The sequence below is a fragment of the Oryx dammah genome, unplaced genomic scaffold (assembly GCF_014754425.2).
Source record: "Oryx dammah isolate SB20612 unplaced genomic scaffold, SCBI_Odam_1.1 HiC_scaffold_21, whole genome shotgun sequence".
Taxonomy (NCBI): Eukaryota; Metazoa; Chordata; class Mammalia; order Artiodactyla; family Bovidae; genus Oryx; species Oryx dammah.
This window is the reverse complement of record NW_024070205.1, coordinates 59294310-59319933: the sequence shown is the minus strand read 5'-3', so window position 1 is coordinate 59319933 and position 25624 is coordinate 59294310. Positions and strand designations below refer to the sequence as shown.

The following is a 25624-nucleotide window of genomic DNA, read 5'->3' as shown; positions in this document are numbered from 1 at the left end:
AATAATAGTAACAAGAGCTATAATGAAAACTGTTAATGAAAGTAAAAAAAAAAAAAATCTGCCTGCAATATGGGAGACCTAGGTTCAATCCCTGGGTCAAGAAGATTCTCTGGAGAAGGGAACGGTTACCCTCTCCAATATTCTTGTTTGGAAAATTCCATGGACAGAGGAGCCTGATGGGCTACAGTCAATGGTCACAAAGAGTTGGACACGACTGAGTGACTAACTCTTAAACACACTGCCTGGCAGTCCAGTTGTTCGGACTCTGAGTTTCCACTGCTTTCACTATGCGGGGAGAGGGTCCCGGAGTAGGGGGAATTTCAATCCCTGTTTGGAGAATTAAGATCCTGTATGCCATGCAGCCAGAAAAATAAGTAAATAAATAATGCCAGTGTGTTTGTAACCTATGATTCATTGAACTTGTACCATCTAAAATGTCCTATTTCTCATTATCCAGTAGTAACTGACCTTTAATTAGAAACATAGGTAATAATCAGAATCCAAAGTAGAAAATAAGCATAATTCCTGCATTTAAGGAGTTTGAAATCCTTAAGATCCAATAGTGAAGTGATATGGAAAAAATAATCATTTTGGACATCATATGTCTTATAACCATGCCATGTCTTGCCTGCTGCTCAGTCATGTGAGACTCTTTGCGACCCCATGGACTGTAGCCCACCAGGCTCCTCTGTCTATGGAATTTTCTAGGCAAGAATACTGGAGTGGGTTGACAGCTAATACTGGAATTTTATTCCTAATGTCTGAAATAGCTACAAGTTAAATGACAATGAGAAGCAAAAGGTATTGGGTTTTTAGTTTAGCATTTATTCAATAGCTAAGGTCAGACTAAGCACAGTATTTTGATGTGTAAATTGCAGATTTTTTGCATATTAAGGAAAAATATTTAATCACACGTTTTTTAATTTTTTAATTATTGTCAGTTATTTTCTGGCCACTAATGATATATATGCACATAGTGTTATACAGGGTTATAATACTTATTTCTAGTTGATGATGAAGTGACTGGAAACTTCCCGCTTTTTCTCAGTGTTTTATTAGATTCCTGGTAATGCTTCTGGTCTTTCATCATTATTAATTCATTTAGTATTCATTGTGATAATACTGATCATAATAAATTTATTTCAAATTCATGTAGATGTCGTATTTTATTCACAGCTATAGGATTTTCATTGTAATTTGGAACTAATTAATATACCATTAAAATAAAGTGTTACCCACATTTTTCATTTTAAACATAAAATGCCTAGCAGTTCATGACATATTGTATGAGTATGCAGCATCCCAGTGGTAACCCAAGTATCTGTAAATTTCATTTTTAAGCAGTTAAAAAATGGCAACAGAAAAATATGTGTAGAAGTCAAATTTCAGCCCATAACTTAAAATTTAGCACTAAGCTAAATACTAGTTATTTCAAAGCATTTCCCTTTAATTTAATTTAATGTATAGTTCTTATTAGTATATATATATATACTTTTAATTAAATGGCTGTTTAAAAGACCCAGAGATTTTTAATAACTCCAAGAAGAAATTATTAAAAATCTCTGGGTGTTTTAAACAGCCAAATAACTCCAAGAAGAAATTAGGCTTCCCTGGTGGCGCAGATGGTAAAGCGCCTACCTACAATGCAGGAGACCCGGGTTTGATCCCTGGGTTGGGAAGATTCTCTGGAGAAGGAAATGGCAATCCACTCCAGTACTCTTGCCTGGAAAATCCCATGTATGGAGGAGCCTGGTAGGCTACCGTCTATGGGGTCACAAAGAGTCGGATACAACTGAGCGACTTCACTTCACTTAAGAAGAAATTATTTAATCTTCCTTTTGACTAAGTTATATGTTAATGTTATTACTGGGAGAGTTTAAAAAGCATAAACTCAAGGCAGATAATGTGATTGCTTATCTTGTGTGATAATTATGTGTAGGGGGTGAGCTCAAACTAATACATTAGTTGAGAAAAGTATTAGGCATATCTGTATACCCTATACTTTTTCTTTCTCCTTTGTAAAGGTAGTCAGCTGTTTATTGCTGGTGAAGGTAGAGAATAATGTTTTCATTAATTTCATTAAGAGTACAGTTGACCTTTGAACTACATGGGTTTGAACTGCCCAAGTCCACTTATATTCAGATATTTTTTTCAACAGATGTGTTCTACAATAATGCACAATCTCCAGTTGTTTGAATGCTGAGAATGATTGAAGGTGGGAGGAGAAGGGGACAACAGAGGATGAGATGGTTGGATGGCATCACCGACTGAGTGGACATGAGTTTGAGTAAGCTCCGGAAGTTGGTGATGAACAGGGAAGGCTGGCGTGCTGCAGTCCATGGGGTCACAGAAGTGGACACGATTGAGCGACTGAACTGAGCTTAACTGAACTGAACTGAACTGTGGGTATTTGGGCTGATGTAAGATTATGCATAGGATTTTTGACTGAGTGGGTTGTTGGTGCCCTGAACAGCCTCATTATCAAGGGCCAACCAGGTTTACTATAGGCATTTGAAATATTAAGGGTATGGAATCTAGGAAAATGGTACTGATAACCTATTTGCAGAGCAGGAATAGAGACACAGATGTAGAGAACAGACCTGTGGATACGGAAGCAGGGAAAGGAGAAGGTGGGGTGAATTGAGAGAGTAGTATTGACGTATATACACTACCATCTATAAAATAAATAGCTAGTGAGTAGCCACTATATAGCATAGGGAGCTCAGCTCGGTGCTCTGTGATGATTTAGAGGGGGGGTTTTGGGGGGGGGGGGGGGTGGGGAGCTCTAGAGGGTGGGGATATATATATACATATAGCTGATTCATGTTGTCATATAGCAGAAATGAGCACAACAATGTAAAGCAGTTATAGTCCAATAAAAATTTTAATGGTAAAAAGGGTTAAATAACCATGAAAAACCATTTTATCTATTATCATGAATTTGACTTTATATCAGCCTTTTTGAATAAATGTTTCTTTCCTTATCTTCTTTACCCTCTGTCTTCTTTGAATTGCCTACTCTACTAGACATAGTGTTACTTTATCTTCTCTATTTTTGCCCTAAATGACATTTTTATTTCCTGTACTAGAATAGAATATTGACTAGGATAAAAATGTTAAAAGAAAAATGAAAGATTCCTTCTAACCCTGAAACCCCATGAAATAGTGGCCTTGTTTTCATGACTGATTCATGGCATTTGACACTGTTTAATCATGATCTCCCTTCCTGATGCTCTTCCAGTAACTTCTAGGGAACTGTAAAATACTTATGTCTTTTATTTGGGCCTTATGTTTTTTCCCGTTGTTTGACACCTTTCACTATAAATTTTTTGGAACCAAAGACTGTTACATTTTGGAGATAAGTGATGCCAAGGACTCAGTGATGATATTCAGGGAATCTAATATCCCTTTGTATTGTACACAGAACTCTGAAAACTAGTTAAGAACTTTGCCTTCTGCCTTGACTTCAGCTATTACTTATCTTATCTTCCTTCCTTTCTTCTTTTTTTCTTTTCTCCATCCTTCCACAGACGTTAGTTTAGCTTCTCCTATGAATCAGATACTTTAGTATATGTTAGGATACAGATAAAATATAAGATGAGCCTTACTCTCAAGAAGATAAGTATTATGGTTAGTATACAGAAGAACATTCAGAGTACTATAAAGATACATCCCTTTGGAAGTTGTAGTTGCAAAAGTCATTTCAAGAACAGGGTACAGTTTTGTGATAGCTTGAAGGCAAGAGAGCACATGGCTTATTCTGGGAACTGTAGGAGTAGAATGGCTCTGTCATAGGATGGAAGTGGTAAAAGAAGACATGGGAGATGAAGTTTGAGGCTGGGTGGATGGACTATGACATCCTAAGAACCTTAGATATCATTCAGAAGATTTGGGGTGTTTTGTGGGATTGCCATGAAAAGGTTTTAGGAAAAAATTGACTTTGACTTGATTAGATTCAGGTTTTAGAAAGACCATTCAAACAGTGGCTGGAAGGATGGAATAGAGTAGAAGACTAGTGCCTAGGAAAAAATGGTTTTGCAAGAACCTAATCTTTAAAAGTTGAAGACACAAACTAATGCAGAGAATTTGTGTTGCAGTTTCTGACTGAGCAGTTTGTTGAATAATATTGTCATTCATGAGGAATGGCTTGCAGAAAAAGTTGGCTTAAAGCTCAACATTCAGAAAACTAAGATTATGGCATCTGGTCCCATCGCTTCATGGCAAATAGATGGGGAAACAGTGGAAACAGTGTCAGACTTTATTTTGGGGGGCTCCAAAATCACTGCAGATGGTGACTGCAGCCATGAAATTAAAAGACACTTGCTCCTTGGAAGAAAAGTTATGACCAACCTAGATAGCATATTCAAAAGCAGAGACATTACTTTGCCAACAAAGGTCCGTCTAGTCAAGGCTATGGTTTTTCCTGTGGTCATGTATGGATGTGAGAGTTGGACTGTGAAGAAAGCTGAGCACCAAAAAATTGATGCTTTTGAACTGTGGTGTTGGAGAAGACTCTTGAGAGTCCCTTGGACTGCAGGGAGATCCAACCAGTCCATCCTAAAGGAGATCAGTCCTGTGTGTTCATTGGAAGGACTGATGCTGAGGCTGAAACTCCAATACTTTGGCCACCTCACGTGATGAGTTGACTCTTTGGAAAAGACCCTGATGCTCAGAGGGATTGGGGGCAGGGGGAGAAGGGGATGACAGAGGATGAGATGGCTGGATGGCATTACCGACTCGATGGACTTGAGTTTGGGTGAACTCTTGAAGTTGGTGATGGACAGGGAGGCCTGGCATGCTGTGATTCATGGGGTCACAGTTGGACACAACTGAGTGACTAAACTGAACTGAACTGAAAAGAGAAGAGCAGAAGGTGGCTGTGTATGGAGGAAGGATGAGAAGAGTTATTTTAGATCTGTTAATTTAAAGTACCTGAGGAATATCACAGCTCAGACGTTAAGATATCTTAGATACACAGATCAGGATTGCTGTGCATCCTCTGAGAACCTACTCAAATGCTTCCTTTGACTCCCATCTTTTCTTAATGATTATTTCATTAAAAAAAAAAACCCTTTTCTACTTTTATATTTTCCAGATCTTTACTTCTGACATGGTATTTCCCTTTTACTATATGGTATTTCACTTTTCACAGGATTTTCTTTACTATTAAATTATTTCTCACTTCTATTATTTTGAGAGTACAGACTATGTCATATATATATGTGTGTGTGTGTGTGTGTGTATCTTTGATTTAAATGGCTTGCTAAATGTGATGGCAGCATCATGGCAGCAGAGGTTGTTCCTTTTTCTCCACTTTGATTTAAAACTAATCAGACATACATTACCAGAAGAAGAAAAGAAATTAAAAAAAGAGAGCGCCTCTGCACAGCATATTAGAAAACCTGGGGTATCCATCCATCTGTGCACCTGAGAGTGGATGGATTGGACTGCAGAGGAGGTGGCAGAGCAAGGGAAGTGGCACTGGGATCTGGTGGCAGCAGAGGAGTCATGGCAGAGAAGGCAGATCCCAATCTGTGAGTGAGCTGGTACAACCGTTCTGGAAGAGGACGTAGAGGATGATGGTGGTGAGTGGGGAGGCGGTCTGTTCTGCCACATGTGTTGTCTCTGAGGCACTCAGGCACCAGGTTGTCTCTGAGGACACTCAGTGGCCGTGGGAGGTAAAAGAAAGGGAGGTAAGCAGATCACAGGAAATGAAGGAAGTTGTCATCTTTCTCTTGGGCAGCAAAAAGGCTGCCCATGCACCTCTGGGACACCCTCCCTCCAGCCTCCATGCACACAATTAAGGGACCTTCTACTGAGCTGTGGACACACAATAAGTCCCAAGTAATAAGCCCACATCTCTCCAGGCTTTGCACTACCTTTGCTGTATTGTTTTGTATATGCTCCCAACCTTAGGGGCAAGTCAATGCCAGTAAGAACAAGAAACTTGTGTTTATAGCACCACCTTTGGGAAAACAAAAGGAAGGCTCCTAATTACTAACCTGGTGAACTGTTAGAATCAAAGTAAATAAAGCCTTGACAAAATAAAAAAGGAGGGCATGGCAACCCATTCCAGTTTTATTGCCTGGAGAATCCCACAGACAGAAGACCCTATGTGGTCCATTGTGTGGTGAAGAGTTGGGCACATCTGAAGTGACTTAGCATGCAAAATAAGAAAGTCTACCTCAAATACAACAGTAGAGATACTTTTCATCAGCCACCATAAATAGTAAGGGTAGCATGATATTACAAAATTAAATGACAATTTTCGAGCAGCCAAATCCAAAGGCATGAAATATTACAAATTAAACAATAAGAATTTAAAATAAGTGTTATGAAGGAAATCAGTGGGCTACAAGAAAATTCAGAAAGGCAATATAATAGGCAATAAAACTAAAAGTGAGAGATTTTAAATCCCCACTATTAGCAATGGATAGATTGTCCAGAGAGAAAATCAACAAGGCAATGTTGGAATTGAATACCACTTTATAAGGAATGAATTTATTAGACATATATTGAACATTCCATCCAACAGCAGTGGAATGTACTATTCTCGTGAGCACATGGAATATTCTCCAGGATAGATCATATAATAGGCCACACACAAAAAATCTTAGCAAATTTAAAAGATTGAAATCATATCTATCTCCTCTGACCACAATAGTATGAGCTAAAAATTAACAAGAGAAAAGTGAGAAGATCTGCAAATATGTGAAAACTAAACAACATACTTCTAAACAACCATTGGATCAAAAGAAAAAAGGGAAATAAAAAGTTGTCTCAAAACAAATGAAAATTAAAACATATCATATCAAATATTGTGAAATTCAGCAAAAGTAATTCTGAGAGGAAAGTTTATAGCAATAAATGTATATATTAAGAAATTTCACCTCAATTGAGTAACCAAACTTTACTCCTCAAGGAGCTAGAAAAAGAACAAATTAAGTTCACGGTTAGCAGAAAGAAATAAGGATCAGAATGGAAATAAATGAACTAGAAACCACAAAAGTGATTTGTTTCTTACATGATAGTATACATGTTTCAATGCCATTCTATGTTCGATGCAGGATGCTTGGGGCTGGTGCACGGGGATGATCCAGAGGGATGATGTGGGGTGGGAGGTGGGAGGGGGGTTCATGTTTGGCTCATGTACACCCGTGGCAGATTCATGTCAATGTATGCCAAAACCAATACGGTATTGTAAAGTAAAATAAAGTAAAAATAAAAATGTAAAATTAAAAAAAAGAATACAGAAAACCCCCACAAAAGCAATAAAAAGGATCAAAATTAAGAGCTGATTCTTCAAAAAAGATAAGCAAAACTGACAAACCAAGACAACAAGGGGACTTAAATAAATTTAGAAATGAAAGAGGAGATATTACAACTGATGATACAGAAATACATAGAATCCAAAGGGACTACTATTGAACGTCTATACCAAAAATTATATAACCTAGAAGAAATGGATACATTTCTAGAAGCAAACAACCTACCAAGATTAAAGTAGAAAAAAATAAAAGCAAATATGAACACACAATAACGAGTAAAGAGATTGAATTGGTAATTTTAAAACTTCTAACAGAAAACTCCAGGATCAGATGGCATCACTTCAGAATTCTACCTAACATTTAAAGAGAGTGTGAACACTTTCTTTAAATTTTTCCAAAATATTGAAGAACATGTCCAAATTCATTCTGCAAGCATTATTTTGATACCAAGAATAGATAAGGATGCAACAAGAAAATTGTAGACCACTATCCCTCATGAATATAGATGAAAAAATTCTCAACAAAATAGTAGTTAACTGAATTCAAGAACACTTTGTACACTATGACCAAGTGAGATTTATCACTGGGATGCAAGGACTGTTTGATATATGCAAATTAGTAAATATAATATCACATCAATAAAATGAAAGACAAAAATCATATTGTCCTCTCAATAGATTCAGAAAAAGCATTTGACAGAATACAACATCTTTTGATGATAAAAACCCTTAACAGACTGAGTATAGAAAGAATATACCTTAAAAGAATATAGGCCATGCATGACAAACCCAGCTAACATTATTCTTAATGTAGAGAAATTGAAAATATTTCCTCTAAGGTCAAGATCAAGGAAATGATCTTACCATTCCTACTCAGCACAGTACTGGAAGTTCTAGCCTCCAGAGGATCTTCCCAACCCAGGGATTGAACCTGGGTCTCCTACATTGTAGGCAGATGCTTTACCATCTGAGCTACCAGGGAAGTCCAGAGTAATTAGGCAAGACCAAGAAATAAAGACATCCAAGTTGGAAAGGAAGAAGTAAAACTGTCATTCTTTGTTGATGTTAGAAATGGCATGGACCTAACAGAAGCAGACGATATTAAGAAAAGATGGCAAGAATAGACAGAAGAACTATACAAAATAATCTTACTGACCCAGATAACCATGATGGTTTGATCACTCACTTAGAACCAGACATCCTGGAAGTCAAGTGGGCCCTAGGAAGCATCACTATGAACAAAGCTAGTGGAGGTGATATAATTCCAGCTGAGCTATTCCAAATCCTAAAAGATGATGCTGTGAAAGTGCTGCACTCAATATGCCAGGAAACTTGGAAAACTCAGCATTGGCCACAGGACTGGAAAAATCAGTTTTCAATCCAATCCCAAAGAAAGGTAATGCCAAAAAATGCTCAAACTTCCACAAAATTGTACTCATTTCACAGGCTAACAAAGTAATGATGAAAATTCTCCATCTAGGTTACAACAGTACATGAACTGTGAACTTCCAGGTGTTCAAGCTGAATTTAGAAAAGGGAGATGAACCAGAGGTCAAACTGCCAAAATCAACTGGATCATAGGAAAAGCAAGAGAATTCCAGAAAAACATCTACTTCTGCTTCATCAACTATGCTAAAGTCTTTGTGTGGATCACAACAAACTGTGGAAAATTATTAAAGACATGGGGCTACCAGGTCACCTTACCTGACTCCTGTGAAACCTGTATGCACGTTAAAAAGCAATAGTTAGAACCAGACACAGAACAACCCACTGGTTCCAGATTAGGAAGGGAGTACATCAAGGCTGTATATTGTCACCCTGCTTATTTAACTTATATGCAGAGTACATCATGCAAAATGCTGGGCTGGATGAAGCACAAGCTGGAATCCAGATTGCCAGGAGACAGCAATCCCACTGCTGGGTATACACACTGAGGAAACCAGAATTGAAAGAGACACGTGTACCCCAATGTTCATTGCAGCACTGTTTACAATAACTAGGACATAGAAACAACCTAGATGTCCATCAGTAGATGAATGGATAATAAAGCTGTATGGCAAAACCAATACAGAATTGTAAAGTAAAATAAAAAATAAATTAATTTAAAAAAAAATCTAACCTCAGTAAAAAAAAAAAAAAAGCTGTGGTACGTATACACAATGGAATATAACTCAGCTATTAAAAAGAATGCATTTGAAATCAAAACCACAATGAAGTTCCGTCTCATGCCAGTCGGAATGGCTGCTATCCAAAAGTCTACAAACAATAAATGCTAGAGAGGGTGCAGAGAAAAAGGAACCCTCTTACACTGTTAGTGGGAATGCAAACTAGTACAGCCACTATGGAGGACACTGTGGCAATTCCTTAAAAAACTGGAACTAGAACTGCCATATGACCCAACAATCCCACTGCTGGGCATACACACTGAGGAAACCAGAACCGAAAGAGATGTGTGTACCCCAATGTTCATTGCAGCACTGTTTATAATAGCCAGGATATGGAAGCAACCTAAAAGTCCATCAGCAGATGAATGGATAAGAAAGCTGTGGTACATATACACAATGGAATATTACTCAGCTATTAAAAAGAATGCATTTGAATCAGTTCTAATGAGGTGGATGAAACTGGAGCCTATTATACAGAGTGAAGTAAGTGAGAAAGAAAAACACCAATACAGTATATTAACACATATATATGGAATTTAGAAAGATGGTAATGATGACCCTATATGCAAGATAGCAAAAGAGACAGAGATGTAAAGAACAGACTTTTGGACTCTGTGGGAGAAGGCAAGGGTGGGATGATTTGAGAGAATAGCATTGAAACATGTATATTATCATATGTGAAATAGATCGCCAGTCCAGCTTCGATGCATGAGACAGGGTGCTCTGGGCCAGTGCACTGGGATGTCCCTGAGGGATGGGATAAGGAGTGAGGTAGGAGGGGGATTCAGGATGGGGGACACATGTACACCCATGGCTGATTCATGCCAATGAATGGCAAAAAACCACTACAATATTGTAAAGTAATTAGCCTCCAATTAAAATAAATAATTAAAAAGGTTGCCAGGAGAAATATCAATAACCTCAGGTACGCAGATTACACCACCCTTATGGTAGAAAGTAAAGAAGAACTAAACAGCCTCTTGATGAAGGTGAAAGAGGAGAGTGAAAAAGCTGGCTTAAAACTCAACATTAAAAAAACTAAGATCATGGCATTCTGTGCCATCACTTCATGGCAGATGGGGAAACTGGAAACAGTGAGAGACTTTATTTTGAGGGGTTCCAAAATCACTGCAGATGATGACTGCAGCCATGAAATTAAAAGATGCTTGCTCCTTGGAAGAAAAGCTATGACAAACCTAGACAGCATATGAAAAAGCAGAGACATTTACCAACAAGTCTGTATAGTCAAAGGTAAGATTTCTCCAGTAGTCATGTATGGATGTGACAGTTGGACCATAAAGAAGGCTGAGCATTAAAGAATTGATGCTCCTGAATAGTGGCATTAGAGAAGACTCTTGAGAGTCCCTTGAACTGCAAGGAGATCAAACCATTCAATCTTAAAGGAAATCAGTCCTGAATATTCATTGGAAGGACTGATGCTGAAGCTGAAACTCTAATACTTTGGCCACCTGATGCGAAGAACTGACTCATTTGAAAAGACCCTGATGCTGGGAAAGGTTGAAGGCAGGAGGAGAAGGGGACAACAGAGGATGAGATGGTTGGATGGCATCACTGACTCAATGGACTTGAGTTTGAGCAAGCTCCAGGAGTTGGTGATGGACAGGGAAGCCTGGTGTGCTGCAGCCCATTCGGGCTGCAAAGAGTGGGATATGACTGAATGACTGAACAACAACAACTGATCCTATATACAGAAAATCACAAAGAACTCCTTATGAACTGCTGACTTAATCAACAATTTTGGTAAAGTTGTAGGATTTGAATTTAGACAGAAATCAATTGAATTCCTTTACACTAATGATGAAACAGCTGAAAAAACAATATAGTATCTCATTCACAGTAAAATCAAAACCCATAAAATATTTAAGGATAAGTTTAATCAAGGAAGGAAAAGATATGCACAATGAAAACTACAAAAGTCTGCTAGAAGAAAATGAAGAACACAAATGGAAAGGCATCCTGTATTCTTAGATTGGAATAAGTAATGTGTTATAGCATATTCAAAAGCAGAGACATTACTTTGCCAACTAAGGTCCGTCTAGTCAAGGCTATGGTTTTTCCTGTGGTCATGTATGGATGTGAGAGTTGGACTGTGAAGAAGGCTGAGCACCAAAGAATTGATGCTTTTGAACTGTGGTGTTGGCGAAGACTCTTGAGAGTCCCTTGGACTATGAGGAGATCCAACCAGTCCATTCTGAAGGAGATCAGCCCTGAGATTTCTTTGGAAGGAATGACGCTAAAGCTGAAACTCCAGTACTTTGGCCACCTCATGCGAAGAGTTGACTCATTGGAAAAGACTCTGCTGCTGGGAGGGATTGGGGGCAGGAGGAGAAGGGGCCGACAGAGGATGAGATGGCTGGATGGCATCACCGACTCGATGGACGTGAGTCTGAGTGAACTCTGGGAGTTGGTGATGGACAGGGAAGCCTGGAGTACTGCGATTCATGGGGTTGCAAAGAGTCGGACACAACTGAGCGACTGAACTGAACTGAACTGAATGTGTTAAAATAACCATATAACCGCCAAACCATCTACAGATTCAATGCTATCCCCACCCAAACACCAAAGGTATTCTTTACAGAAATAGAAGAAACAATCCTAAAATTCATGAGGAACCACAAAGACTCTGAATAGTCAAAGCAATCCTGAGACAAAAGAACCAAAGCTGGAGATATCACACTTCTGAATCTCATAGTATAATAGAAAGTCATAGTAAGAAAAGCAGTATGGTTCTGGCACAAAAATAGACACATTGACTAATAGGACAGAATGGAAACTCTAAAATTAAATCACATAGTATATGGTCATCGAGTATTTGAAAAATGAGCCAGGAATACTCAGTGGGAAAGGGAAATCTTTTCAATAAATGGTGGTGGGAAAACTGGAGAAATACATGAAGAGCAGTGAAATTGGACCCCTATCTCACAACACTCACAAAAGTTAACTCAAGGTGGATTAAAGAGTTAAATACAAGATCTGATACTGTAAAACTAGAAGAAAACATAGAGATAAAGCTCATTGACACTGGTCTTGGCAACAATTTTTTGAACATGATGCCAAAATCATAAACAACAAAAAAATCCACAAATGCAACTATATTGAATTCAAAAACTTCTGTACAGAATCATAAACAATTAAAAAGAACCTACAGAATGGGAGACAAATTTTGCAAATGATGTATTCAACAGGGGCTTATAACAGAAAAGCAAACAGTCCAATTAAAAAATGGGCAAAAGAACTAAATAGTCGTTTCTCTACATCGAAGTGGCCAACAGACATGAAAAGATGTTTAACATCACTAATCATAAGGCAAATGCAAATAAAAACCACCGTGAGATATCCTCATCTCCCATCTGTTAAAATGGCTATCATCAAGAAGGCAAGAGACAACAGATGCTATCAAGTCTGTGGTGAGAAGAGAACCCTTATATGTTGTTGGTGGGAATGTAAATTGGCCCAACCAGTGTGACAAACAATGTAGTTTCCTCAAAAAATTAAAAATAGATCTACCATATGATCCAGCTTTTCCACTTCTGGGTATAAGCTAAAAGAAATGACTGCAGGATTTTTGACAGTATTTATGAACTCCACACTTAATGCAGCACTATTCATAATAGCCAAAATAGAGAAACAATTCAAATACCCATAAATGAATGAGTGGGTAAAAAAGATATGGTATTATACACAGTGGGATATTGTTCAGTCATAAGAAAGAAAGATATCTTCCCATTTGTGACAACATGGATGGACCTTGAGCACATTATCCTACTTGAAATAAGTCAGACAGAAGGACAAGTACTGTATTAGATCACTTATATATGGAATCTAAAAAAATTAGACATATAAAAAAGAGGTGAAAAAGGCGGTTACCAGAAGAAGGCGGTGGCTAAGAATGATGGTGTTTAAAGGTACAAGCTCGAAATGAATAGTGAGTAAGCCATCCAGATCAAAAGCATATAATAAATATAGACAGTAATATTGTACTATAATCATGTAATATGATAAATACTGCTATATCATCAATCATATTACAATATGTAAATGTATCTATGTAATAAGCCTTATTCCTTAAACTTAGCAAAATGTTACACATCAAATTTATTCAATAATAAATACCATACTAACTTATACATAATTTATATATAGTAAATACTTTTTGATTAATAAGATATTGACAGACTGGTATTTTTTTTTTTCTTACTGCAATCTATATAGATGCCCACCATTATGTAATAATGTAATAATTATCATTATTGCTTATTGAAAATACATTATTTATCAGTCTTTCAAGTTCTTTATGATATGCCTGCAAACATACTCATGATTGCTGTTATTGAAATTTTACAGAAGAAACTGAATTTTGGATTAAAAAGCTTGCTCAAGGTGAGCCCAGCCAGTAAGTGGCACAGTTTAAGCTAAGGTCTTTGTACAAAGCTAAAGAGCTGGCAAATATCCTAACATTTTAACTAGGTTAGGCTATGGTTCATGTTATATTAAATAGTCAAGTTCCTTAGGTTTTAATGCCTAGATATATCTAATACTTTCCTTAACATTAAACATGTATTTATATTTTTCTAAAGGATTATGTTTATTTCAATACAAATTAAAAATTTTTAATTTTGAAAATATTATACAACTCTTATAAAATGATTTTCTAAATTCAGAAATTAATAAAGTAAATTTCTCCTTTCAAATTTTAGTTTCTAAAGGCAATCATTTTTAATAAATTGTTCAAAGTAAGACTTTTTCTGTGTATACATTCCCATATTAATATAGTTTAAATTGTTTTCTATAAGTATGGGATCATATTACACTATGCTGTATCTTCCTTTGTTTTCACATTACATGTTGTGTCTGATGTGAAGACATACTGATCCACTTAATTTTTATCAGGACAAATGTGTGTGTGCCCAGTCGCTTCCAACTCTTTGCAACCCCATGGACTACAGCCTGCCAGGCTCCTCTCTCCATGGAATTTTCCAAGCAAAAATACTGGAGTGGGCTGCCATTTCCTACTCCAGGGAATCTTCTTGATTCAGGGATCAAAGAAGGGATATCCAGGGATATCTCTTGCATCTCCTACATTGGCAGGTAGATTCTTTACCACTGAGCCCCTTGGAAAGCTCAAGGACAAAACAGTGTTCCATTTTATGGATGTACTATACTATATCTATTGCTTATTTTAGTTGTTTCTGCAATTTTAATGGTACAGTGATAAATCATAAAAACAAATTTCCTGAGTCATCTGAAGTATCTTCTTGTGCCTTTTTAAAAAACAGTTTTCTAAATTCACTTCATTAAAGACACTTCAATGCCATTTGTTTTACTTTAATCTTTTATGTGTTTTCTATGTATGTTGTACCAAAATTCTATAAATAAACAGCTTTGTATATAAAGGTAATACTTCCTCTTTCACATTGCCTTAAAAGAACAGAAAATTAACATTTTTTGTGGAAGTAACATTAACTACTTCACTGTTCAGAACAAAATATAATATGCTTTTTGGAAAAGTGATGACATTTCACAGTAAAATTTAACATTGGAGACCATTCATCAATGCCTACCTTCAGCTTTTTGACTAAAGGAATGTCTTCCAAAACTCTAAGGAAGTGTCTGTTTCAATATAATTTTTCCTGAAATATACATTGGCATTTACAAGATGAGTTTGTTATATATTGGTCTCAAAGTGAAAATATACCTAGAACCCAGGTCAAGGGCTTCTAAAAGTGAAAGTTGCTTGTATTTTCTTTTCTGTAAATTGGCTGTCTTTTGCTGCTCTTCAATTGTTTTGATTTTTTTCAGTTTCTTCTTTTTTTTCTTTCTTTCAAATGTAGTAACAATAGCACAAGGTCTTTAGTTTTCCCGTTATGGAATTCCCAGTGTCTGAAGACACGACAGGTCTTAGAAATTGCTCCATGTCTGTCCTGAGATTTGTATTTTCACCATTCCATTGTAATTTTACTACCATGTGTATATGTGTGCAGCTCTAACAAACATTTCTGAAGTTTTGTGACTTTGAACTTGTGTAGGTGAAAGTTTTCTGTATGTGTTCAAAGACCAAATTGTTTCTTTTTGGCCACATACATGAGTGCCTTGTTGTTGTTCAGTTGCTCAGTCATGTCCGACACTTTGCAACCCCATGGACTGCAGCATGCCAGGCTTCCCTGTCCTTCACTGTCTCTTGAAGTTTGCTCAAACTCATGCCTATTGAGTCAATGATGCCATTCAATCATCTTATCCTCTGTCACCCCCTTCTCCTCTTGCCATCATTCTTTCCCAGCATCAGTCTTTTCCAATGAGTCAGCTCTTCTCATCAGGTGGCCAAAGTACTGGAGCTTCAGCATTAGTCCTCCCAATGAATACTCAGGGTTGATTTCCTTTAGGTTTGACTGGTTTGATCTTCTTGCAGTCCAAGGGACTCTCAAGAGTCTTCTCCAGCATTTCGGTTTGAAAGCATCAGTTCTTCAGCGTCCAGTCTTCTTTATGGTCCAACTGTCACATCTGTACAGGACTACTGAAAAAACGATAGCTTTGACTATATGGACCTTTGTCAGCAAAGTAACGTCTCTGCTTTTTAGTATGCTGTCTAGATTCATCATTGCTTTTCTTCCAGGGAGCAAGCTGTTGTACGGCATTCTCATGGTAGTTAGTATAGTGAGAAATTTTTGGGTTTTGTTGGTGTTTTTCCACATCTTCATCTTTTAGTTTATTTTATAATTTTTAGGAGATTGGTGATATTTTATGCCACGAAATTTCAATATTATATTTGGAAAAGGCTCATATGCATTTTTGCCTCTCGCCTTTTCTTTCTTGCTCTTTATTCCATTTTACTTCCCTCCCTTGTCCTGTTCTCATCATTCCTCTTCACCTTTAGGGAAAGTGATGGTTAGGAATGCAGCCTCAAGAGCCAGATCACCTAGAATCAACACTTGACTCTGACACCAACCAATATGTGGCCTTGGGCATATCACTATACTTACCTCTGCCTCAGTATCCTCCTCTGTCAAATGGGCATGCTTATTTACTCCATTGAGGTGTTGAAAGGAATTATGTATGAGTTAACTCAGTGGTATGTAAAACGGTTGGAATAGTGCTGGCACATGAAGTTATTAGTTTATTTAAGATATTATTGGACTTCCCAGGTGGCGCTAATGGTAAAGAACCCGCCTGCCATTGTAGGAGACACAAAAGATGCAGGTTCGATCCCTGGATCTGGAAGATCCTTTGGAGGAGGACATGGCATCCCTCTCCAGTATTCTTGCCTGGAGAATCTCATGGACAGAGGAGCCTGGAGGGCTGTAGATCATAGGGTCGCAAAGAGTCGGACACAACTGAAGCAACTTAGCATGCACAGGATATTATTATTCTCTTTATTTCTTTTAACACAGTTGTTCAGACATCTGGCTGTCTTTTACCCATAATCACCCCAGGCTTCAAGTTTCTAAGAACATGCAGGCTCCTGTTGAGTCCTCAGCAACTCTGTCATCCTAAAATGGGGTAGATGTCCATACCCTGAAAGCTATAGTCAGGGAGTTTGCAAGTGGCATTCTTCACAGAGATTCAATGCGGCAGGTAGCATGCAGTCCCCTAGAGGAAGCAGCTCTGGGAAGACAAAAGTTGAGTGTTAAGAATGACATTCTTTGGGACTTCCCTGTTGATTCAGTGGTTAAGACTCCATGCTTCTAATGCAGAGGGCACAGGTTTGATTGCCGATTGGGGAACTAGGATCCCACATATTGTGTGGCCAAAAAAAAGGGGGGGGAGAATTATATCCATTATGTCTCTGGAGCCAAACTTTCTTTTCTTCTACTCCTAATTGTCTAGCGTGTCACCACACAATTATGTCCAGTAAATTTTGTTGCAAGGAGATGGAGGTTCTAACCTTGGGTTGGGAAGATCCCCTGGAGAAGAAAATGGCAACCCACTCCAGTATTCTTGCCTGGGAAATCCCTTGGACCAAGGAGCCTGGAGAGCTACAGTCCATGAGGGTCACAAAGAGTTGGACACGACTTAGTGACTAAACAACAACAGCGTCAACAACAACAGTCGTCTTATCTCGGTGCCTTTCCTGATCTGGTAGAGTGACTATTCTCTTGTGTAGGTTTTACAGTCTATGCTTCACTCCTACTAACCCATATATCGATTTGTATAATTTTTCACTACTATTTTCAGCATCTGGGTCACTGACTTGATGCATAATTTTTGTTCTTCTCCCTGCTTTTGTAAATCCTTTTCAATTAGGCTTTCTAGATAACTCTATTTCCTGGTTATCTAGTAGACAGATAATCCTTCTGCTTGTTTCTTTAACTCTTTGTCACTGGTGGTTTAATTGCCATTTTTTTTCCTCAGTCAACTTCATAGTATTGTTTGAAGTATTCTTTTTTCCATTCTGTTTTTGTTCTAATTGTCTAAATTTATTGGGCTTCTCCAGTGGCTCAGATGGTAAAGAATCCACCTGCAATGCAGAAGACCCAGGTTCCATCCCTGGGTTGAGAAGATCTCCTGGAGAAGGGAATGGCTACCCACTCCAGTATTCTTGCCTGGAGAATCCAATGGACGGAAGAGCCTGGTGAGCTACAGTCCATGGGGTTGCAAAGAGTCATACACGACTGAGCAATTAACACTTTCATTTGCAATAAAATCTATATATTTAATCTAGCAATGAAAATGAAAAATAATCTTGAGAGAATTCTTGAGAGAATTTTTGAGAGAATTTTTTTTTTTAGTGAAAACTAAATGACTATCAATTCTTTATTTATTCAGTAGACAGAGAGTGCTAATTTTTTGCCAGCCAATGTTACAGGAGAGAAATTACTGTGTGTTTCATAGTAATTTCCATAAGCAATAGTACCTTATCAAATGGGGATAGGGAGAGAATTGTAATGACTGAAAAAATTAAGATGGAGATCTGTCTTGAGTAAAACTTTTTCTTCCTTATCAGTCAGTAAAATCTAAAGACTGAATTTCTTGTTTCTTTATGAGGCCTATGACCCTGCTCCCTGGCTCCCTAATTGAAGTAGACCTTCTCAGAACTCTATCTAGAACAGGCAAAATGATGAATTCATTTTACTTAGAGGCAATTCATTTAACTGATGCAGTGAGTGAAATATGTGAGGAGTTTAATCTTGCGTGATATGTGTAGTGGCATTTTAAAAAAAATTCAAATAATTATGTTTAAAAATAATGACAAATAGCACATTGCTTTCTAAATTTCCTTATAAACACCACTGGCAAATTAATTAGTTGTAAATAGATGATATAAAAATAAAAAAAGTATTGAAAGCACATGGTCTCTCAGAGAAAGTTTAATTTTTTAAACACAGCTCATTGTTTCTGAAATATTTTCTTTATTTAGCATTTTGTACTAAGTAGTTTCAGTCGTGTCCGACTCTTTGCAACTCCATGTACTGTAGGCCACTAAGCTTCACTGTCCATGGGATTCTCCAGGCAAGAATGCTGGAGTGGGTTGCCATTTCCTTCTCCAATTTAGCATTTTAATTTCATTTAAAATAATAATTGAATTATAATTATCCTTTTGGAATAAATTAAAAAATAAGTTTAACAGGTTGATTTGCTTTATAATTATATTGATTACTAATGAAATGCTTTAAAAAATTTGTTTTTAGTGTTGTGGATATATTTCGAAAAAAGGAGAATGATGCAGCAATTAAAATCCAGAGCTGGTTTCGAGGATGTCAAGTTCGAGCATATATCAGGTATATTGATTTTTCCATGGAAACCTCAGATATACCGTAAAAATATACTCCTTAGAAAATGTAATTTATTCATGTAGTTCTCATTGCAAATATTTTTTTTACTTGTAATGAAGTTAATAACTTATATGATGTCCTTTAAAGACATAGCTCTTTTTGCTCCTTGTTTCTTATGTATCAAAATACTAAATGATATTGACCATATCTCTGGAAAATTCTCAATGTTATAAGTTTACTTGATCAGATTATTTTCTGCAGGTTCCATAGGATGTGACAAATGACTGAACCTGTATTTTTTAGCAATGAATTTATTGACTGGTAAGAAAGAAAAACAGAACAAAACAAAACAGAAACTATTCCAATCCTTTCCAACATGTTGGTAAATAAAGACAAATGGTGCCAAAATAATACCATTCTGATTACAGGGACCAAAGTTGATCCCTATCTTAACTGTTTCCACTTTTCCTTCAGTGCTCAAATTTCCTTCAGTTTCTCATCAATTCTGAAAAATATTGCCCTTGTTGAGGTGGAGAAAGAATATGACTATTCCATTATAAGTCAGCTGGTGAGCTAGGGGTTATACTGTAGTCTTTCTTACATTAACTAGTAGGAGCCAGACATGGAAATAAAAGCAGGAACATGAGGTTTCTCTTTTGGCCACTATGCCAAATAGGAACATGACAGCAGAGTATTTTTTAATTCAACAGACTAAAATGGCATTACCTGGGATAGACTGAGTAACATGAGTATGAGAAAGGAAAGGGTATCTTGACTTCAAGAATTATTTCAAAGTACTTGTAGTGATTCACATCAATATTGCCTGGCTTATTACTCAAAATGTCATTATGGCCTGTTTTATAGTCTTTCATTGTATTCTTCTTCTTAATTTACTTTTGATTTATTTTTTAAGTAATTTACTCAATTAGTTTCATAGTGATGCACAATTTTTATAGATTATATTCCATCCTGGTGGCTCAGAAGGTAAAGAATCCACCTGCAATGCGGGAAAGTTGCATTCGATCCCTGGGTTGGGAAGATCCCCTGGAGGAGGGCACGGCATCCCATTCCAGTATTCTTGCTGGAGAATCCCCTTGGACAAAGGAGCCTGGTGGGCTTCAGTCCATGGGTTCGCAGAGTCGTACACAACTGAGCAACTAAGCACAGCACGTAGTTATAAAACATTGGGTATATTTCCTGTGCTGTAGTATATCTCTGTAGCTTATTTATTTTATACATAGTATTCCCTCTTAATTCCCTACCCCTGTCTCTTTCCCCCCTTCTCTCTCTCCACTGATTAGTTCATTCTCTATGTCTGAAATTCTTTTTTTGCTTTTATTTTTAATTTTCACTAGCTTGCAGCAGCAGCAGCAGCAGCAGCTTGTTTTATTTTTTAGATTCTATGTATAAGTGATAACATATAGTATTTGGCTTTCTCTGTCTTACTAATTTCCCTAAGCATAATACTCTCCAGTTCCATTCATGTTGTTGAAAATGGCAAAATTTCATTCTTTTTTATAGCTGAGCAATATTCTAGTGTGTGTGTGTTTGTATGTAAAATATATAGTATCTTCTCTATCCATTCATCTTTTGATGAACACATAAGTTGCTTCCATATCTTGGTAATTGTAAGTAATACTGCTATGAATATCAGGGTGCATTTATCTTTTTTAATTAGTGTTGTTTTCTTCAGATATATACCCGGGATTGGATTGGTGGATCATATGGTAGTTATATTTTTAGTTTTTTGGGGAACCTCCATACTGTCTTTAAAGGTATGCATAAACTTGTCTTTGAATTTGATTTCTTGAATATGTGGAAAGGAATGTTCTAGGCAGAAATTCAAAATATATCATTGTTTCAATGAAAGCATACTAATAAGCATATTTTCTACCTAGGTATTTACACAGAGTAGCAACAATTATTCAGAAACAATGGAGAGGTTACTTAGGCAGACAACAATATCAAGCAATTGTGAAGGTAAATATTATGAAATTTATATATGTTAGCATTTGGATTATATAATTTATTGTAACTTATTCACATTTATAGTAGTTTTAGAGTTATTGATAATATTTGTATGAGAACAAAATTGAGCTTAATTTTTAGAATGAGACTTTTGAGAAGACTTTCCTGATTTTTCTGTGAAAAATTGATGACTAACTTCTTTGTACCCAACTATATCAGATATTTTATTTTTGTTAAAGTACTCTTTACAGCATATGTATTTGTATGTACTTATTTGTTGAAGATTCTTTCCATTTTCTAGATGGTGAGATTTTTCAGAGTAAGCATTGTAGCTTGTTCATTCTTAGTCCACCAACATTTAGACTAATCTCTGGCTCACCAGTTAGTAAACATTGGTTAAAGTGCGCCAAATTAATTCTACAAAGGAAAAATGTAAGGCAGTTTCTCTCTGTGTTACTTATCATTCCCTTTGATTGACTCTTGGGAGATTTTGAAGATTTACCTTAATAAATGTAGCATAACACAATCATCTATATCCACCAATAGACTTGCAGAAGTATGAGATAACATGCCAACTTATACTTCAGTTAAGAGATTTTAGAAATTAGGAAAAGTAATTTTTTGATATAAAATGAGGAGGTTTCTAATTATTCTCCTACTTCACTAATTTTCTAATTTGTTATGCTTTCTACTATAATAGTTTAAATTTTTTCTTAATTTATTCTTTATTAGAGACATTTAAATGAAGTTAAAAGATATAGAGGGAGAAAAGAAAAAATAAGTAGACAACTAAATAATAAAAGGGAGGGAATATATGTATTGTTATTGTTCAGTCACTGAATCATGTCCATCTCTTTGTGACCCCATGAACTGCAGCACGCCAGGCATATGTATACCTATGGCTGATTCATGTTGATGTGTGGCAGAAACTAACAAAATGTTGTAAAGCAATTATCCTCCAATTAAAAGTTAAAAAAATAATGTATTTACCTTTGGTGAGAAAATTGTAAAACATGTTAATAAAATAAAGGAACTGTTTATAGAGAAGAGCCTAATACTTTAGATTTCATGAAATAAAAGTATTTTTTTTTAAGATGCTGGCACAAATTTTTACAAGTATTGGATCTCTTTCACAGCTAGGTTTAAAATCACTGTGATGTTTTTATAGAGTAGATCTGATGTCCCTACTTTAGTGATAGATTCTCTAAATAGAACCTATTTTAGTGATAGATTCTCTAAATACCATAATTCTCTTAAGTTCCTGTTTAATACTATATATTCCCAGTTAATTAATATATGTCACTTCAGATTTTAAGAATCCACTAATACCAAGGAAAATTTTATTCTTTTAATTTACCTGGTTGAATAGCTCACTTACATGTCTGCAACAAACAAAAGGATATTTCATTAATGTCATGAATTGTTAGCATGGGTTTTCTTGTCTAGAACACTAATCTCTTACATCATTGTAAGACTACTTAAAAAGTGATTTTTAAATTTTGAAATAATTTCACATTTATAGAAATGTTGCAAAAATAGGACAAGGAATTTTCCTATATTCTTAATTTCTCCTATATCCTTAATTTCTCCTATTATCTCCTAAGAATTATTCTTAGTTCTCCTATATTCTTATATTCAAGTGAACAAATGTACTATATAATTTTCTTTTACCTCTCTATTTGTATTTTTGTGTTTTTTTCCACTGATGTTAACAAAGTTATAGAAAGTGCCCCTTACCTCTCAAGTCATCAGTGGATATTTTCTACATAACCATATTAAAATAATCAAAATCAGGAAACTGACATCTATACAAATCAATTGTCTGTTCTTTAGATTCTATTCCTATTTCACTGATTGTCCTAATGATTTAACTTATAGCAAACACATCTTTTCCAGGGTATAAACCAGGGTTTCACATTGTATTTAGTTGTTGTTTCTCCATAGTTACCTTTAATGTGTTTGGTCTATCTATGCTTTTCATACCTTTATTCTTGAAGAGTATAGAATAATTATTTTTTATATTATTCTTCAGTTTTGGTTTATGTTTCTTCATTGTTAGTGAGGTTATACATTTTATATTACAATACATGTCAATACATCATATTAGGAACCATATGATGTCAGTTTGTCTCATGGCAGTTGATGCTAAATTTGATAATTTAAAGTAGTATCTCTCACACTTTTAGATTTGCTATTTTTGGCTTAAGAGGCAGTGTTTTAAGACTGGGTATATATCTTCTTCATCACCAAAATTTTTTATTCTAGATTTACCATGTCATTATAATTCATCCTAGAGTAAGAATTATTAAATTTGTCAAATAGTGATTTTCCTAACCTTGTCATTTCTTCCACATTTTCTTGTTAGCATTTTCGTATAAGAAAGAGACTTTTTCCTCTTTATTCATTCATTCATTCATTTGTTTATAACAGTTTTAACTCGTGAGTTCCTATTTTGTTTAATGGATTATAATAAATTATCACTAATTGGTTTGCTGCTCAAATTTTCCCAGATTTGGAGAGTCGGAGCTCCTGCAAATCAATTTTTAATAGAGTCAGGTTACTTAAACAGAATGATCAAAAATTAAGTTGTTTTCTATGGAATAATGAGCATCTTTAGCCTCATTATTTATTATCATTCATCACGAGATCTACGTCTTTGTGTAGACAAGACTGTAGCGTATACTTATGCGTATGGCATTCCTTGAACATTACCGACTTAACTTTCATGCTGCTATTTCTACTCACAAGTCACCATCCAGATGGTTATGAATGATTGACATCTCCTTTTAATCACGCATATGAAAATGTATACATTTCAGTGACTGTTGTCAAAATATTCAACTTTGGAATCTATATTTGTTCTAATGATATTGCAGTTGCTGAAAAAAATATCTTTAAAAGTTCAAGTAATGAGCCACCCAAGAAAATTTGTTTTGTTACTTTAAGGGTCTCGACTGGATCACAAAGAATGTCACTCAGCATGATCACCAAGTTATTCTCCAGATTTGGATCTAATTATCTTGGTGTTCTTGAAAAAAAATGGAAATTTTCCTCAGTTAAATTGGTTCTTGATGGTTTTTAAATCTGTTAACCTGTACGCTGTTTTTGAACATATCTATTTTACTTATTTACCTGTTTTTGCCATTGTGTACTTAGTACCTAACATAAATATCTCAGTAAATAACATAATCTGATCTTGGCATATAATTACTAAATGAGATTAAAATAGCTGCCATTTACTGGCTGACTAGTGAGAGTGAAATATTGTACTAAGCATTTTATATACTTAAGAATGCTCAAACTACCACACAATTGCACTCATCTCACACGCTAGTAAAGTAATGCTCAAAATTCTCCAAGCCAGACTTCAGCAATACGTGAACCGTGAACTTCCAGATGTTCAAGCTGGTTTTAGAAAAGGCAGAGGAACCAGAGATCAAATTGCCAGCATCCGCTGGATCATCAAAAAAGCAAGAGAGTCCCAGAAAAACATCTATTTCTGCATTATTGACTATGCCAAAGCCTTTGACTGTGTGGATCACAATAAACTGTGGAAAATTCTGAAAGAGATGGGAATACCAGACCACCTGACCTGCCTCTTGAGAAACCTATATGCAGGTCAGGAAGCAACAGTTAGAACTGGACATGGAACAACAGACTGGTTCCAAATAGGAAAAGGAGTACTTCAAGGCTGTATATTGTCACCCTGCTGATTTAACTTATATGCAGAGTACATCATGAGAAACGCTGGGCTGGAAGAAGCACAAGGTGCAATCAAGATTGCCGGGAGAAATCTCAATAACCTCAGATATGCAGATGACACCACCCTTATGGCAGAAAGTGAAGAGGAACTAAAAAGCCTCTTGATGAAAGTGAAAGAGGGGAGTGAAAAGGTTGGCTTAAAGCTCAACATTCAGAAAATGAAGATCATGGCATCTGGTCCCATCACTTCATGGGAAATAGATGGGGAAACAGTGGAAATAGTGGCAGACTTTCTTTTTTTGGGCTCCAAAATCACTGCAGATGGTGACTGCAGCCATGAAATTAAAAGAGGCTTACTCCTTGGAAGAAAAGTTATGACCAACCTAGATAGCATATTCAAAAGCAGAAATATTACTTTGGCAACAAAGGTCTGTCTAGTCAAGGCTATGGTTTTTCCAGTGGTCATATATGGATGTGAGAGTTGGACTGTGAAGAAGGCTGAGTGCCGAAGAATTGATGCTTTTGAACTGTGGTGTTGGAGAAGACTCTTGAGAGTCCCTTGGACTGCAAGGAGATCCAACCAGTCCATTCTGAAGGAGATCAACCCTGGGATTTCTTTGGAAGGAATGATGCTAAAGCTGAAACTCCACTAGTTTGGCCACCTCATGCAAAGAGTTGACTCATTGGAAAAGACTCCGATGCTGGGAGGGATTGGGGGCAGGAGGAGAAGGGGACGACAGAGGATGAGATGGCTGGATGGCATCACTGACTCAATGGACGTGAGTCTGAGTGAA

General features: G+C 36.4%; 1 protein-coding gene and 1 non-coding gene across 2 annotated transcripts in view; one reads left to right on the top strand and one right to left on the bottom strand.

The window, feature by feature from the left end:
- Positions 1 to 25624, top strand: part of SPATA17 (spermatogenesis associated 17) — a 246627-nt gene that overhangs the window by 11350 nt on the left and 209653 nt on the right. The window contains exons 2-3 of the mRNA XM_040263268.1: positions 19077 to 19166; positions 21059 to 21140. Coding sequence (XP_040119202.1) covers positions 19077 to 19166; positions 21059 to 21140 — 172 coding nt within the window. The remainder of the gene's footprint in view (positions 1 to 19076; positions 19167 to 21058; positions 21141 to 25624) is intronic.
- TRNAC-ACA lies at positions 8178 to 8249 on the bottom strand. The gene has a single exon. It is a non-coding gene; the product is annotated as a tRNA-Cys (tRNA).